This window comes from Pristiophorus japonicus, chromosome 8 (genome assembly GCF_044704955.1).
Source record: "Pristiophorus japonicus isolate sPriJap1 chromosome 8, sPriJap1.hap1, whole genome shotgun sequence".
In the NCBI taxonomy this organism is placed as follows: domain Eukaryota; kingdom Metazoa; phylum Chordata; class Chondrichthyes; family Pristiophoridae; genus Pristiophorus; species Pristiophorus japonicus.
Window position 1 is genome coordinate 196,746,759 of NC_091984.1, and position 19,064 is coordinate 196,765,822.

Below are 19,064 nucleotides of genomic sequence, written 5' to 3' on the forward strand. Positions count from 1 at the left end.
CATCCTTTGTGACTGTGACAAAGGTAAACTATCCCTTCTTGTCCTCCTCGACCTGTCTGCAGCCTTTGACACAGTTGACCACTTCATCCTCCTCCAACGCCTCTCCACCATTGTCCAGCTGGGTGGGACTGCACTCGCCTAGTTCCATTCTTATCTATCTAATCATAGCCAGAAAATCTTCTGCAATGGCTTCTCTTCCCACTCCTGCATCATTACCTCTGGTGTCTCTTAAGATCTATCCTTGGCCCCCTCCTATTTCTTATCTATATGCTGCCCCTTGACGAGTCATCTGAAAACACGGAATCAGTTTCCACATATACACTGACGACACCCAGCTCTTTCCTCTCCACCACTTCTTTCAACCCCTCCATTGTCTCTAAATTGTCAGACTGCTTGTCCAACATCCAGTACTGGATGAGTAGAAATCTTCTCCAATTACATATTGGGAAGACCGACACCATTCTCTTTGGTCCCTGCCACAAACTGCGTTCCCTAGCCACTTACTCCATCCCTCTCCCTAGCATCTATCTGAGGCTAAATCAGACTGTTCGCAACCTAGGCATCATATTTCATCCTGAAATGAGCTTCCGGCCACACATCTGCGGCATAACTAAAACTGCCTATTTCCACCTCTGTAATATTGTCCGCCTCCGCCCCTGCCTCAGCTCATCCACTGCTGAAACCCTCATCTATGCCTTTGTTATCTCTAGACTTGACTACTCCACGCACTCCTGGCTGGCCTCCCACATTCTACCCTAGGTAAACTTGAGATCATCCAGAATTCGGCAGATGGTGTCCTAACTCGCACTAAGTGCCGATCACCCACCACCCCTGTGCTCGCTGACCTACATTGGCTCCCGTTTAAGCAATGGCTCGATTTTGAAATTCTCATCCTTGTTTACAAATCCCTCCTTGGCCTCGCCCCTCCCTATCTCCGCAATCTCTTTCAGCCTCACAACCCCAGGAGATGTCTGCGCTCCTCAAATTCTGCCCTCTTGAGCATCACTGATTATAGCTGCTCAGCCATCGGTGGCTGCCTTCAGCTGCCTGGACCCTAAGCTCTGGAACTCCCTCCATAAACCTCTTTGCCTCTCTACCTCTTTGCCTCTCTACCTCTGCCTCTCTACCTCTCTTTCCTCCTTTTAAGACGCTCCTTAAAACCTACCTCTTTGACCAAGCTTTTGGTCATCGGCTGTAATTTCTTATGGCTCGGTGTCAAATTTATTTGTTTTGTCTTATAACACTGCTGTGATTCGCCTTGGGATGTTTTACTATGTTAAAAATATTATATAAATAAAAATTATTAAACTCTATCCCTTCCTGTCACACTCTGCTTATTTTTACCCAAATCACTACACTGCTCTATTGCATTGACCTTCCTCTTTAGATTTCTAAATTTCCCCCCATCTGACCCCTTCCCCCCCCCCTCCCATTTTTTAGTTTAAAATGGATGAATGGAAATACCCCCAAAAAGCCTCTGCACTTCAAATAAATAAAAACCATTGCATATTTGAAATGAATTAAAATGGCATTTAATTAAATATTTCAAACTAAAATGTAATTAAAAAAAAATCAATTGACATGTTTTAATGGGGCTAAAAATAAACTTGCCTTATTTCGCACCTGCGCGAAAACCCGGAACTTGTGTGCCTCTATAGGCGTGTGCGCATCTCGTGCTCGTCCAAAAAGGCCGCAAATTACAGCCCAATTATTCTTTAAGTACCAATTTTGGAAGCACAGGAGTTATTTACGCTGTCTCTCTTGCATTCTGAAATGCTGCTGCTATAAATACTGCCATTACTTTCAATTAAGGTGACAAGATTAAGGTGCCAACTGTTGGAATATATGCTATATTTTGCACAAAAATATGATGGTTTCTTCTTACACAAGCTACAAAGTTCGGCATTATAAAGTTTAGTTTTTTTAGTGGGTCTACTTTTATTACACGTATGCATATTTGTTGAACTTTATTTTTATTTGATTTTTATTTCGGAATTATTTTCCCTTAAATTGTCTCTTGCTGCAGCCTATGTGGCAGTAAGTTTGTGACTGGTAGCTGAGGGGAAGGCCAGCTGGGCTATGGTTGCTCTATCTGGTCTCAGTTATGCCTGTACACACTAATCATCCAGATTTATTTCCAGCATGGAAACCTGGATGATGTAAATGATGAGCAACTATGTGGCAGATTGGTAACCTCTGCTTGTGAATAAACCCCTTGAGCTGTTAGGCTTCATTTGAATTTCTGATACTTTTTATTTTACAGGTTCTCTTTTGTCAATGGGATATGGTTTTGTGGAATATGCAAAGCCAGAGAATGCCAACAAAGCACTAAAACTGCTGCAGGTAACCCAGCTTATATTGTATTTGTGCAATAATATTTCAGGTATCTCCCTTATGTAATGTGCTCAGGTTGCAGAAAATGTATTTTTAAATTGTTTTGTCACAATAGAAAATGGTTCAGATTATGAAGTTCTGTTTTTAATTCCAACCTTGCTGGCTCTGGTTCTTACTGAAGGATAGAGCATTGTAAGATGGCATTGCTGGTTAAAGTGTGCCATTTTAAATAAAAGGTGAGAATTACTAAGCTTTGTTAAAATGATAAATAGTTTGATAATGTATAATAGTTCACTTGCGCATTTATCCAGCTGCTGCAGGTCCAAGTTAGTGGAAGTAATTATGCTGAAACACCATGCATTGCATAAGAGCAAATACTCAACTGGTAACTGAAATATTACGCACATGCCGAGATTGAGAGAGACATTTGCAAGTTATAAGTGACATGAGTTTAGGTCTTTTCCACAAGTGAGATAAGAATGATACTTCATTGTTATCTGTGGAATGTTCTATTTGTACCTCGTTAACTGTTCGAATATTTTCATTTGTATAGTTACATACAGTAGCCTTTCAAATGTGATTGATTATAGCATTGAAATTACAATAAGAAAGAGAAAAATTGCTTTTTTATAGCGTCTTTCATGACCTCAGGATGTTCAAAAGCCAATGAAGTACTTTTAAAGTGTAGTCACTGTTTTAATGTAGGGAAAGCAGCAGCCAATTTGTGCCCAGCAAAGTATCACAAACAGCAGTGAGATGATCAGTTAATCTTTTTTTTTGCTGATGTTGGTGCTAGAATTCGGCTTTAGCACCCCAGACTAGGGAGGGGGAAATCAAATCTATCACTAGCTATAGTGACTTTGCTAGAGAGTACTTCTCGCGTTAAGACCAGATTCGGCTTGGCTGTAATGCCCTTTAATTGAATTGCTTGCCAACACTCGCTGTCTAGGCTCGTACAACAGTAATGCTCAAGTACAGAAAGATATCTAAACTTTTACAGGGCAGAAGAGAAAAATGGACATTGAACAGGAGCGAAAGGAAACAAAGTTGAGAGGGGACAGAATCACAGTTGAAGAGTTTAGAAGAAATATTTTGCCGGAGAGTTTGGCAAGAAGTGATGGTAGTTTGGAGGAGAACGTGGACTGTGGCATTGTAAAGGAGATCGGTTTGTGGAACATGGATGTAGGGAACCTACAAAAGAGAGGACTGAAGTCTAATCTCATGGTGATAAAAGGACAGGGAAAGAGGTAGGGACAGAAGTGGGTATTGCTTCTGGAGGTGGAAAAAAAAATTCTTGATAATGAATCATATATCAGAAGAGAACCTCAGCTGAGAACTGAGACAGTACACCATGGATGCACATTTCTGGAGCTCTTCTGAAATACTATAACCTGTTCATCTCGGGAATTGTCCTGAGGTGATAATTGAGAAAGTGGTTGGAGTTGAAGACAAATGTGGTGGCTGGAGTTGACGAAGATGGCTTAGATTTTACTGAAGGCTTAAACTGGAAGAATTTTCAGTTCAACCAAGTCTATGGTGTCCAACAGACAGTCGGATAGTATAGCAACAGCTTTGAGGTCGATCGGGGAGGCAGTGAGGTAGAGCAGCTATTCTTGAGGTGCACATAGAAGCTAATGCCATGCATCCAGAAAATGTTGCTAAACTGTAGAATATAAATTAAAAGGAGACCAAGAATGGGACTCCTGTACGGGCATGAGAGGAAAGACGATTGGAGGAGATGTGTTTCATTGTGAGCTATATGTGTGGAATCGTAACACAGGAATGTTAAGGAGCTGGATTGCGGAGTAGAGTGGTATGATCATCAATTTTTTGAAAGCAACAGAGAAGACAAGGGCATAGTAATACAGGATCATTTTCTATAACATGGAGTAGTGGGCAAAGCTTGATTGGAGAGGCTTGAACAGGACTAGTGGGAGCATGGTCATGAGATGAGATATCTACAAATTCCAAGATTGTTGGGTGTTGGAAAGAGTGGAGGGATTGGTGATGAAGAATGAGCACTTGGCCAAGGTATCACAGAGCACCTATGGACCCATACTGAAGTATGTGTCAGTACTTTGGGGGTTGGTAAAAGAGAGAAATGTGTCCCAAAACAATGTGACGCTTGCATAATTCTATTTTGATGAGATTGTCAAGACTGACAAGTTGTTCAAAATACTGCCAAACCCATAGGGCTGGATTTTCGGCTCATTTGCGCCCTGGAGGTGCGGTAAATGGTGTTTGTAGGCCATTTGGTTCCTCGAGCCTGCTCCACCATTCAATAAGATCATGGCTGATCTGATCATGGACTCAGCTCCACTTCCCTGCCCGCTCCCCATAACCCTTTATTCCCTTATCTGTCTATCTCCGCCTTAAATATATTCAATGACCCAGCCTCCACAGCTCTCTGGGGCAGAGAACTCCATAGATTTACAACCCTCGAGAAGAAATTCCTCCTCATCTCAGTTTTAAATGGGCAGCCCCTTATTCTGAGACTATGTCCCCTAGTTTTAGTTTCCCCTATGAGTGGAAATATCCTCTCTGCAGCCACCTTGTCAAGCCCCCTCATTATCTTATATGCTTCAATAAGATCACCTCTCATTCTCCTGAACTCCAATGTATATAAGCCCTACCTACTCAACCTATCTTCATAAGTCAACCCCCTCATCTCCGGAATCAACCTAGTGAACCTTCTCTGAACAGCCTCCAATGCAAGTATATCCTTCCTTAAATACGGAGACCAAAACTGTACGCAGTACTTTAGGTGTGGCCTTACCAATACCCTGTACAGTTGTAGCATGACTTCTCTGCTTTTATACTCTATCCCCCTTGCAATAAAGGCCAACATTCCATTTGCCTTCCTGATTACTTGCTGTACCTATATACTAACTTTTTGTGATTCATGCACAAGGACCCCCAGGTCCCTCTGTACTGCAGCACTTTGCAATTTTTCTCCATTTAGATTATAATTTACTTTTCTATTTTTTTCTGCCAAAGTGGATAACCTCACACTTTCCCACATTATAGTCCATCTGCCAAATTTTTGCCCACTCACTTAGCCTGTCTATATCCCTTTGCAGATTTTTTTGTGCTCTCGCAATTTGCTTTCCCATCTTTGTATCATCAGAAACTTGGCTACATAACACTCAGCCCCTTCATCCAAGTTATTAATCATTAATCATCCAAGTCATCCAAGACCCAGCACCGATCCCTGCGGCACCCCACGAGCCAACTGGAAAATGACCCATTTATCCCGCGTGGAGATGCTGCCGGACCAAGTGTCGCACGTCGCCAGCTCATAATGGACCGGTGAGGGCTGGAGCTAATACTGGACATGCCATGTGCCCCCATAAAGGCACATCTCCGGTGAACATTGGAATGATTCGCAAGACACAGGATGAATCACAAATTTTACTGCAACAAAGTGACAAAAGTTCCCCCACCAAAAGAAAACCATACAATATACAATGTTATGTTGCAGGGCACTGAACAACAATGGAATCCCTTAAATCAACAAAACTTTTTTAACGCCGTGATTTTCGGCTGGGATGAAAAAATTTCCTTGTGCAATGCCTGATTTTGCGCTCCTGATCATGGAACGTCATTTTTTGCTGAATTTTGCAGATGAGGCGCAAATTATTTCCAGGTGGTATCAGGACTGCCTCGCTGCCATTACCGCCCGGAAATCACAAAAGCCTACAATCCAGCCCATAGTCTCCAATTGAAATGACCTAAATTCTGTCTTATTGCCTTGAAATATTAGAAAGAGATATTCCTGTGTCAGCGTATGTGGCACCAAGTCACAACATTTTTTCCCCAGCATCATTTCTCCCATGGTGTCCTCACCTTTGCTGGCCATTGTCTTCCATGCATCTTACAACTGAGAGACAGAAACGGTCTATTTTAGATTTTTATTACAAATACCATCAAAGTTTGAGCTCAGCCAGAAGGCAATGCTTGTCGAGCAGGATAGAGAGCATGAGTTTTACCTTCAACCCTGGTTAATTTTTTGTTTAAATTGAGTACTGAAAGACATTTAGCGGTTTAAAAAACCTTCTATTCTTAAGTTGGAGGAGCCAGCGATGTAATCGTTCTCACTTCAGATGCAGTGTCTACTGTCACATGCTTCTAAAGGATCAAGTTTAGCTCCTTCTAAAATCTGATTACAAAATAATGTAAGATGTTTTTAATCCTTGAAAAGATTTCGAGCCCCACAGGTGTTCGCAGCTACTGTAGTTATCTGGTTATGGTAATAGGTTACAAGTTAGTTACATGTAATGTAAGAAAAGGCCAGAAGGCGAAGCACTTAGTGAATCTAAATAGAGGGGGAACCAGTGCAGATTAGTAGGACCGGTTATTGGGCTATATAGCAGGCTGGAGAGAGAGATGGAAAGTGAGCAAAGCACCTTGGAATACAGTACGACTGTTTGCATCCCATGTCTCAGTCTTTTCTAAAGGAACCCAAATGCAGGAAGTGCCTCCAAGGCCAAGCTCTTAACTTCATTCCAAAGTTGTTATATTTATGCATGCTGCATCTTTTCTACTACAATACTACAGACCTATGTTTGTAATTTACTCATTGTAGAGATTTATTTTCCTTTCTCTGCCTCTGCTTCAGAACAGTAGCAAATTTTGATTCTTTACAATTTTTGCTATAAACTTAAAACATTTTAAATTTAGTTTCTGAGAATGTTTGAAAATTCTTGGTATTGGAATAAATGTTTCAAACAAGATGTGGAGGAGAGAAGTATTTTCACTCAATCACTTGCTTTCAAAATACAATTTACACATTTTCAGAGAGTTCCTGCTTGAGTAGGAGTGGAAAAGTAATGTGGCGATCCAGCATATTGGGCATTCCTCTAGAATAATTACACTCGGGTGATTTATCTCGGTTTGTCTCCAGCTGGCTGCCATTCATTTGAACGAGGATCAGCATTTTCTTGGGTGGGAGGGGGGCTTGCTGAAATATAAATAGAACATTCAGTGCCTGCTGGACCTTGAGACGTCATCAATATTCAACCTTATAGTCTTTTATTGAACCAAATAAACACATCGCTATTCAGGTGGAAGATTATTTTAAAATGTTCTCAACTTTTTTTTAGCCCTTAGGCTGCCAGTGACTCAAAGTATTCTTATCTCCCTACGCGACCAATGTTTAAGTTTGCAGCTCATGCACTTTGACACTGAAACAAATCATGTATGCAAGAAGGCCAATTTCTGCTGTATTAAAACATGCTGGGTATTGAGGAGGCTCTGCTGAACTAGTATACTTATCAGAGCCTGACTGCTAGCATACAATAGACTAGTCTGTGGCACTATAAGGCTTAATGGTGTTTCTGGGCATACTTTAAATTTGAAAAACTTTCACTGTCCCCCTATCATCTCCAGGTATTGTGATCTGCCAATTTTTAAATTTTAGTGCAAGATTCTTACTACAGTTCTCACTGCTTAGATATAATTTACTTTTTCTTTATTTTACACTAATGTTTGTCATTTACTTGGATATTTTTGAAACCTTAGCACTGTATGGTGGATGATCATCAACTGGAGCTGAAGATATCAGACAGAGCGACAAAGTAAGTACTTTGGCAATTATTCTATTAAATTAATTGAATGGATCTGCTTATTTGTAAATATCAATTGTATGATTATACAGCTGGACTCAAAGGTCTTTGAAATTTAAATAAGGAATTTGGTGCTTTTGCAGGTTTGTGGCTATAGTTATGTTGCATGAACTGGTTTATGCTGCAGTTTTAAGATTTTTGCTAAAACCATGAAAGAACTTGATAGATGTCATTCAATGTGTTGGACGTCTACACAATATACATTGTAGCATTCAGGTGGCTTGTGGTGGAAAGGTTTCTTTTTGAAACTGATGTGTATAAAACGAAAAATGGAATGAGTAAATGAAAGGATTAACATTCTTTAACTTTCGCTGGAACTTATTCAGAAGAAGGCTTGCATTGCTTATGCATTGTGAAAATTTATATATTGGAAATATACACTTTGCAATAAGAACAGTCTCTCGATTTCTCTTTGTACCTTTTTATTTAAAAAATCTGCAAACAAATTAAAATTGACTTGATTTTTTTTAATGATCCATTATTGTCTCATAGTAGACACCATGGCACCAATTTTTCTGCAACAGCAAGATGGGCGATGTAGGTTGTGCCGTTGATGGCTTATTCCATATTTTGCTTCTTTCTTAATTAGAATACACCAATGAGCAAAGCAGTGAATCAGAAGCGGCTCAGCCAACAGCCATTGAATGATAGTGTCACAGGCTGTCAGGGCCACTTTGGTCAAAGATTGATTGTTGTTTCAATCACTGCAATTTCTGGGGTTTTTTGTTCATTACACTTAAATTACCCTCACCATTTAGCATTTACCTATGGAATCTTAACGATACTGAAATCAGTTTTACTGCGTATTGTAAAAGCAGAGTTTGATCAGCAAATTTTGTTTCGTATTGAAGAATAATGTTGTGAAAATTAGTTTTAAAAACACATTTATTTTTAGGCTGCTCACTAAGTAAAACCAGCAAGGCATCTGAGCCTGAGGGGAGCACTGACTAGGGGATTTAAACATACCTGGAAGGAGAGCATTTTTGTATCTTTCCCTGGACCATTTTTTGTCCGTTAGCAGAATGGGATTTATTGGAAGGCAGACTGATTAATACAAAGGGCACATCTAACAGCAAATACACTAATACACTTCTCACAGGTCCTAGTCCTTTCATTCATGTTTGCTCTGATAATTAAATCAATATAAAATTACCTGAGCTCCACAGAACAAGCGTGAAGATTAGATCATCTGGTCCACTGAATCTGACCACACTAAACCCACAACAGTGGCTCTGCCTTGTAATGCACCTCATTGTCTTTCAAATGAAATTTATTTTACTATCATACCTTAGTGTTCCACAATTTCTTGGAAAGTTGTAATCAATTGGAGTTTGTTTTTGTTGAAGTTTTCTTGTGCCGTGGGCAGTCTAAAAGATTTGGACAGTTAAGTCTATGGGCTGTATTGCAGAATGGTCCACACTAATGTGACTTGACCTGCTCTAACACGGCCCCAGTACTTGCTGCTTAATTTCCCCAATGCTTGTAACTCAAAGTAGTATTTGTTGAGTCTGTGAATAAAAACACTTTAAAATTCCTGTTGAATGAATCTGCTCCAAATTCTCATTTAAGCACAACTCACATTTACTGGATCCAAGATTAAAATGGGGTTTAAAACAAATTGTGATGTTATAATAAAATTGTGAAATTTGGAAAATTATTTTTGAAGCGTAGCCACAGAGTTCTCAATTCCTGTGTAAGAGCAATGCTAATTCCAGAGGAGGAATTTACTTTTAACTTTTTTGCTTCGCTGGACATTATTGAAACTTGATTTCCATCACTGTTCAAAAAGCCTCCAACGTTAATGAGAAAAGTTTATTATAAAAATGTAATGAAGACAAACTATTTGAACAAGACAATAACTTGGCATTCTGTTCATAAATTAATACATTGCATGAATGCAATAGATTGTTCTCTTTCAGATACCATTAAGACAGTTAAAGCCATGTTAAAATGGTGTCAAGCTGAAGAAACGAGATGAAAAAGATAGATTGTTTGAATTATCAATAAATCAGTTACATTTAACGAGTGCTCAAATACACTGGCAATGCTTACTCAGTTCATTGCAACAGTATTGACACTTTGGAAGGTCAGATTTTAACCATGTTGTGCCATGCATCGCCCTGCCATTGGTTGAGCACTACAATTCCCACAAAGACATCAGCAGGGGGAGACATTTCTTGATCCTTTACAAAACTACATATATTTACACATGTGAAGACTGTGTTGTCTCTTTACTTTTGTATGATTAACACGTGCGAATATTAATGTAACAGAACTTTTTGAAGCCCAAACTATCACAGTACTTTGTTTTCTATTAAAATTTATCTTTTTATTAAAGTAATAAAGTTACTGATAGATTTGTAGCTCCAGTTGATTTATGAAATCAACCTGAAATTGACGCAACAAATATGCCCAAAAAATACTGTGTACATTGCTGCAGTTTGATCTGTTCTATCGGAATGTCTTAACAAGGACATAAACATCAATTTTGAAAATAAAACATTAAGAACATAAGAAATAGGAGCAGGAGTAGGCCATTTGGCCCCTCAAGCCTGCTCTGCCATTCAGTAAGAGCATGGCTAATCTGATCCTGACCTCAACTCCACTTCCCCGCCCGCTCCCCATAACCCTTGACTCACTTATTCAAAAATGTGTCTATCTCCACCTTAACTATATTCAATGACCCAGCCTCCACAGCTCCCTGGGGTCGAGAATTCCAAAGATTCACGACCCTGAGAGAAGAAATTCCTTCTCATTACTGTCTTAAATGGGCGACCTCTTATTCTGAAACTATGCCCCCTAGTTCTAGATTCCCCCATGAGGGGAAACATCCTCTCTGCATCTACCCTGTCTAGCCCCCTCAGAATCTTATGTTTCAATATGATCACCACTCATTCTTCTAAACTCCAATGAGTATAAGCCCAACCTGCTCAACCTTTCTTCATATGACAACCCCTTCATCTCAGGAATCAGCCTCGTGAACCTTCTCTGAACTGCCTCCAATGCAAGTATATCCTTCCTTAAATAAGGAGACTAAAACTGTAAGCAGTACTCCAAGTGTGGTCTTATCAACGCCCTGTACAGTTGGAGCTCGACTTCCCCACTTTTATAGGGGCCGTGGGGCAGCACGGGCCAGCCCACACTGCGATATGTGTGCGCACTAGGTCCGTGCAGCAGAACTGGTCCCCAGTTGTCTTCAGTAATCCTTGCCACTGGACCAAGACCTAGTTCTATCAAGCCCGTATGGTGGCTGGTGTGCAACGGCCACCACATGTTTAAAAAAAATCCACGCACAGGCATCTTCCGCCCTTGAGGATGTAGTTTAAGTCCTTCACAGAAACACCTGTGAACGCATCCTTTTTTGGAGTGGAAGCAAGTCATCCTCGTTTCAAGGGACTGCCAATGACGATGAGAGACTCCATCCATGTTGCAATTAAGGCCAAAGTTTCAGTTGCCTTCCTGATTACTTGCTGTACCTGCATGCTAACTTTTTGTGTTTCTTAACATTAAAATTGCGTGCACATTTTCATGGGGCTCTGAGGTTATATATAATAGACCTTTGAAAGCAAATTGTGATGCAACAATGAACTGCCACCAGGGGCCCACCAGCGCCATTATTTACCAGTCTAAGTGACAATGCTGATAAAAGTAGTGTTAATTCAGGAAATTAGCAATCGCCATTGATTAAATGGGGATGGAGTTATGATTATTAAGTTTTCACAGTGGTAGCGGCAGAGCGACACAAAAGTTCCAGGAAATTATGGAGTAGTCATGGCATAAGTCACTTGCATCATAATATCCTGGAAAATTTCTGATGGAATAATTATGTAGGGTGTAGGTTTTCAGGAAAATTTTCAGGAATATCACAATGAAATGCTACTCTAAAGGATTCTTCTCACTTTTGGAGACAACAGTGCAGATACATGACACACGTATACACAGAGCTCTGCTTACCAATGCCCAGATGCTGGTTAAATTTTAATGCCAACAATACCTGACTTCACTTTGCACCAATTTCTGTTGCACCACAGCAAGTATAAGACCAAAGTGGCACCTACTTGAGGTATTTTCACGCCAATTTCTTAAATTCAATTGGATAACTTTGCACCAGAGTTGCATTGTGCAGTGTTGTGAAACCAGTGATTTCATAGTGTCAAATGTATAGCATAACCAGCCTATAAAGTCAATCATAAATATTACTGAAAACTAGCAAGTGAAATTGCTGCTTAAGTATTCAAAAAGGAAGGAAATATTCTGAAGATGTAGGAATCATTTTGTATGCACAATAACTGGCAACTGTACCTTTCCCCATTGATAGAAAAGCTCTATGCAGGCCAACAAGCACAAAAACACTTTGTTGGTCCAGACTGAGTACTACACAGTGGTGATAAATTGTTGAATCAGACATTAGCTGGCTTTCTGATTCCATATATTCATCAGCTGTTGAGGAAATTCCTGAAGCAGTCATTATTTTTAGAATTGGTGACATGAAAGCTAGCAAAATCTGTGTAGGGCAGTGGAAACATTTATTATTTTCTTCCCCTCCCCCACATCAAATTCAAGAACAACATTCACACAAGAAATTATAACAAGCCAAAGTAGGTGAGACCATGTTGAATTTTTTTTATTTAAAAAAATATAACTAGGTAGGCTTTTATTCAGATCTTATGCCATTCAAGCAGATAACAATGAAGCATTTATGAGTCAATACTGACATCTATCTACATGGGTAAGCTTTGGAAGTCACTTCAGATAGTTCTAGCCATTGATGAGGTAACAGCTCTACCAAAATGTTTTCATATCTAGTATTACTGTTCTTGGATTCTCCCTAGTTTTCTACATTGCGTTATCCAATTGTTTGCACTATTAAAAACATACCAAAATCTTTTTGTATGCAGGTCTGTGAATCCAGCTAGAAAACTCCAAAAAGCAAAGAAACAGAAGGTCTCCAAAATTCTGATTCGAAATATTCCTTTCCAGGCAAAAGTAAAGGAAATCCGAGAGCTTTTCAGGTGAGAAACTATTTTAAGATTTCTCAATTATTGGTCATCAAGCCAATGTTTTTAATTTCCTATGGCATTGCACATGCTAAGTTGGAGAATATGACCTCTCTTTTACCTGTCTCCACTGTTGTCTTGTTACTGTTTCTCTTCCTGTCTCATTTCTTCTGCTTCTCTACATTATCGGAAGGAAGTAGGAATTTTCATTTGTCACATGACTCTTAACAGCCAACAAAGTACTCCTGAAGTGTAGTAATTGTGATGTAGGGAAATGCAGAAACCAATGTGCACACACCAGTGAGATAATCTGTTTGTGATATTGATAAAAATGTTGCCTCTACATGCACTTCTATTTGCGCAGTTTTACTTTCCTTTATCACATATTTGTGTCATCTTTTTCCAATTACAAATTCACATATCCACATTTTACCAATAAAACTAATCATTGCACAAACGGGCTTCCACAAATAGCTCAAAATAATTTCTGAAATGTTTTTGATATGCCATTTTTTCCATCTAGCTTTAAAAAAAAAATTATTTCACAAAAACATTGAAGGCACTGCAACATATCTCTCTCGCGCACACTTACACTCACTATCACACACACACACACACACACACACACACACACACACACACAGACACTATAATGTATGTCTGAGATCTAACGTTTTACAGTTTGCACACGCAGTCAAGACTAAGTACAGAAATCAGATCAAGGTGGGGAGGAGTTGAGAGAGGTTGAGGGGGGGATATTTGAGATGGGAATGAGGATGACTAAGTAGCACATGGGAAGAGAGAGGAGGGGACAGGGTCAGGAAAGAGAGGAGTAGAAGGAGAGTCTGCGTAGTGAGAGACAGGAAGAGAACAACTGGGAAACATTATCTGGGGTGGTCAGTTGATGGGGACTGGGGTTGGGACAGCAGGAGGTAGGTCTCATGGACAAAATTAGATTGGATAGAAGCTAGAGAAATACTCTGGTTCAAGGCTAGGCCAAGATGGGGGACTTGGGGAAGTTTAGCTTGATGGGTATGGGGGAATCGGGGAGCAAATGGAGCCACTCTTAGTAGCAAAGAAGTCCATAAGCTCGTCGCAATTTTTGAAGGTGAAGGCAGAGGGGGAGAGAGATTTAAAGAGACGGATGGTAGTAGAAAAAAGCTGAGGGTTATCCTTGTGTTCCAGGATGATCCTGAATGAGATAGTTTTAGTAGAAGAGATTGAGGCCCAAAAGTACTAGATGTGGTTCAGCCAACTTAGAGGAGTTTGTGGCTGAGAACATGAGTATATCAGCCATCTTTGCATATATTCCATGGAAGAGAAAGAAAAGAGCAGAGTGGATATTACTCAGACGGTACTGCAATAGATCTAATGCAATTGAATAAGCTACCTGGATAAGGGAAAGGTGCAATACATGGGGAGGATCAGGCTCGCTAGGGAGGTTGTCATTATATGCTAGCAGGTCCATCGAGACCTGCAGGTATAGTCAAACAACTGCAATTCACTACTATTGGCAGTGAAGATCACCATTGTGCTCAACTTTTTGTCACAAGACCTTCCATGCACCACAAGATACAAGGTGTCAATATTTTTTTCACCTCTTTGGGCAATTGAATTTATTTTCTAAAACATTTGGGAGCTGCTCTGTTCTTCCCCACCAAAAATCCACTCTCAAATTTCCCCATAACGGAACTTAGTAGTTTGTCTGCAGCCTAGTTGCTAAGTTGGACTTTTCGTAATTGCTGTTGAGCACAGATAGATCATTTTATTAGTATATTGCTCCCTCCACAGTAGGATTAACAAACTTTCCAACATTTATACTGGTTATAGATGGCTTGGTATCTATAGATGCTAAAAGATCACTGTCGTTGCTTTTTTCTTTGTTACACCTAACAAAGTTACATTCTCAAGAATTGCACATATCAAAACACTGCATTGCTGCAATTGTGTAAGTGAATGGTAAATTTTAAAGAAAAATGTATTTTGGTGGGCAGGGTGGTGGAGGCGGAGCGCGGGAGGAATCTTGCCCAAGAATTTTAATGCATGTGATTTTATAAATCGAGCTGATTGCTTGATGTCCACTAGACTAAATAATGTGAATTAAGAGCAAGATGTGTAGGCGAGATTAAATCTCCATTTAGTAATGTACAATTTTGCAATGAAGTTAGGAAGAGATGTAGTGTGAAATGTTTTTTTATTATTGAAGCCTGGACTGAAAAAGTTAGTGCACTTCTCTCGTTTAATCACCAGAGGGCACAATAGGATTATAAATCAAATTTAATCCGTCCATTTTCTACTTGCATCGTTTTGTGGCTTAGTAAACATAGGTTATGAGACAAAATGCTGAGTAAATGAAGGGTATAATTTCTACCTTTCAGATTTTTCACAAAAGTTTACCAATTAATTTAGCCCTGAGTAGTTTCATAATGGATTAAGAGTTAGAAAACCTGAAGCCAAGGTTGGTCCAGTGATTCAACAAAGCAAGATGACTCGCACCTGTAATTCCCTACACAGCAAGTTCCATTTCAGCCAGGGAAGACCAAGAAAGATTATGTTTCTCCACATGGTCGTAAGGAAAATCAATGCTTTATTCATTTTTGACTGCTGGTCGTTCACCACCTTGTCAAAGTTGAGTGGCGGTGACTTGGGTGCAGGCTATCTGATTTCTTCGACTAGGGATTGATGCACGATGACATGAAACCTAAAACAGTGGAAGGACACTTAAAAAAAAAAATAAATAAATAAATAAATAATAATAAATGACTAAAATGAGTGTACGAATGGAACTCATGTGCCAAAGAAAAAGTTTACTTTCAGTGGGACTAAATAGATGTGGTTGATTTATTGCTAGAATAAAGAAAAATTTGCCGAGGTGCTTTCACTGACTGGTTTACTTAGTAAATGCTATGTTGTAAATCATTTAAATACATTGAAAAATGTCCAATGGTAATTAACTGGCCCATATTTTCTGGGGTCTACGGCTTTCAAGAATCTTCTTGGCAGATCGTAGCCATACCTAGGTAAAGGGCATAGATGGTTGGAGAGCCCAACTACTGCCCAGCGAATGACCGTGAAATTCATACGCCTGGTAAAAGCAGGCCTACCAGCGTAAGAGTTTATATTAATATAAAAATTCATTTTTTTCCCAATTATTTAAGCATTAAAACACCTGTAAAATAAGTTAGTTATTTTTTGCCCCTTTAAAATGTTTAAATTTATTTTTCAAAAAATTAAATTTTTGTTTTAAATCTTTAAATTGTATTTTAATTAATTTTAAATATGTATTTATTTATTTATTTATTGGGTATGTAAATGTATTATTTATGGGATCCCCATAAGCAAGAATGAGGATTCCCTTTGATTGGGCCGGCCCACGTGATCCCAGGAGCACTTGCAAATCGCATACGCCCCTGGGACATGTGGGCCGCCACGCATGCATACGCGTAGAGACCCAGGAATGCGAGTCTCCGTGGATCCCGAGGCAGAAGGTAGGTGCAGATTTTATTTGCAGATTGGAGGTATTTCCTCGCGGGAAGCCTCCGACCACAAATTCAGGCCCAATAATTGTTTTTTTTGTAAGAAAATACTGTGATTAGTGTTGGTTCAATAGCAAATCTTAAAAACTTCCCTTCTGCATTAGCAAAGTAATAGCCTTTCGCTTTGATGCCAGCTGTTTGAGTCTCAATTTCCAATAATGAAGACCCAATTTTTCCTGTGATTTATTAATAACGTTAAAACCGATGCTCGTTTGGTAATCAAGGATTGTAAAATTAAAGTAGTTGAATTTGGAAAAGATTTTCTTTTTTGATTTCTTAACTAGTTTATTAATTATATATATTTTTTAAAGTTACTTCAGGTTGTTGGTACACATCTACGGTACTCTATTGTTGCTGTTTTTTCATTGAGTGTCATTGGAAATTTCTTAACATTTGACAAAAATAATTTGTTAGAATTGTCCTGCTACATACACATTTTGTAAGGAGAAGTGCCACATTAGTCAGACATATGAAGTTGCTCCCATTTTTGGTAACAAAAGCCTTGGTGGAGAGGGTGTTGGCATTCATTCTTAAGAATTGGTCAAATTTACAATCAAATTGTTCCAGCACAAACAGCCCTACATTAAAAATGTATTGTTGGGGATATTGAGGAACTTAAAAAAAAAAGTGAATCAGAAATTCTCACATAGTATAGTTAGTATAAATTATGTTCTTTGTGGAAATTACTACTGCCGTGGATACAGATCTAGGAACAAAAAGTACTTCCACTGGGCAGATTTTTGACTTGAAATCCATTTGAAATGTTGGGTAAAAGAGAACGGTCTTCAAGGCAGTTCTTTGGAGGAGGGTGGAGGGGTGGGCTACGGGGGGGTGGGAGGGACAATTTCTTCCTTTGTCATCTGAAACTAGTCATGATCTATTCTTGGGTTTTTAGCTAAGTAATGCTTTTTTGGACTTTTGTTTTTGCTAGCGCTTCAAGATAAGATATTGCAGATTTATGTTGTTTAGTACAGATTGCTTAAACTTATCGTTTTGACATACTTCGTGTCTATTGTTAAATAAGCATAAATAATTTGCCTCCTAAGCTTTTATGTTTTAGGGGTTTTTTTTGCTAAATATAAATTTAAATAGAATTTTCCTATTGAAAATGTATTTATTCATTTCAAAAACTTATCTTGTAGTAATACATTGAGGGAAAAAGTTCAGAATTCATACTTAAATCTTTGTGGCAAGACAAGTTGATAAGGTTGTTAAAAGCATACAGGATACTTGGCTTTACAAATAGAGGCATAAAGTCCAAAAGCAAGGAAGTTATGCTTAACCTTTATGAATCACTGGTTGGGCCACCACTGATGTATTGTGTCCAATTCTGGTTACCACACTTTACGAAGGATGTTAAGCCCTTCGAGAGAGCGCAGAGATTATTTACCGGGGATGAGGGACTTCAGTTATGTGGAGAGATTAAAAAAACTGAGATTGTTCTCCTTAGAGCAGAGAAAGTTAAGGGGAGTTTTAATAGAGATGTTGAAAATTATAAAGGGTTTTGACTTTTTCCACTGGCAATAAGGTAAGTTCGAATTTAAGATAATTGGCAAAAGAACTGGGCGGAGAGGAGAAGAATTTTGTTAATGTAGTGAGTTATGATCCGTAATACACTGCCTAAAATGATAGTTGCAGCAGATTCCAAAGTAACTTTTAAAAGGGATTTGGATATATACTTGAAAAGAAAACATGTCTATGGGAAAGAAAATACTTACTTACTTAGGCGGTCCCTCGTATCGAGGATGACTTGCTTCCACGCCAAAAAGGGGATGAGTTCACAGGTGTTACAATGAGGGACCTGATATTCTAGGTCCCGAACTACATATTGAAGGGTGGAAGATGCCTGTGTGTGGATGTTTTTAACGTGTGGTGGCCGTTGCACACCAGTCACCACACGGGCTTGACAGAGTTAAGTCTTGGCCCAGTGGCAAGAATTAACCAAGACGACTGGAGACCAGCTCTGCTATATGGACCTAGTGCGCGCACACATCAGTGTGGGCTGGCTCGTGCTGCCCCTGGGCCCTCTCTTCTGAGTCCTGAACTCAGGCCTCTCCTGGCCCCGATCATGTCGCTCTACAATCTCTCGCCACTCCTTCGCCCTGACCTCGCCGCTCCTCAGCTGCTTGCTGCCTCTCCAGCTGTAGCTACCTATGCTCCAATCAGCGACCTGGATTATGGTGACGTCCAATCCAGTCGCCTTCCTCCAAGTCGTCGTCCTCCTGAACTGGCTCACGCTGTATCTTGCCTCCACGCCACTCCTTTTAAGACCCCGACCTGCCGCTAGTGTTTCCTCGCAGGTCAGGGCCGCGGCAATGGACAGCCAGCTACATTAATATAAATATAAAGTTCTGTGGGAAAAGAGCTTGACGGTGGAACTAATTGGATAGCTCTTTCAAAGAACCAGTACAGGCACGATGGGCCGAATGGCTTCCTTCACCCTTTAATTACTTTATGATTTTAAGCTGAATTTCCATCACATTTGCAAAATAACATATATTGAAGCATACTTGATTTAAACTTTTTGTATCTCTAATTAATTGTGTTACGTATTTGGTTATTATACATGTTTA

General features: G+C 39.5%; 1 protein-coding gene across 4 annotated transcripts in view; it reads left to right on the forward strand.

Annotated features, from left to right (window-relative positions):
- Positions 1-19,064, forward strand: part of rbm19 (RNA binding motif protein 19) — a 373,516-nt gene that overhangs the window by 76,994 nt on the left and 277,458 nt on the right. For all 4 annotated transcript variants that reach the window (XM_070887715.1, XM_070887718.1, XM_070887717.1 and 1 more), the window contains exons 19-21: positions 2,264-2,343; positions 7,855-7,910; positions 12,857-12,970. In XM_070887715.1, coding sequence (XP_070743816.1) covers positions 2,264-2,343; positions 7,855-7,910; positions 12,857-12,970 — 250 coding nt within the window. The remainder of the gene's footprint in view (positions 1-2,263; positions 2,344-7,854; positions 7,911-12,856; positions 12,971-19,064) is intronic.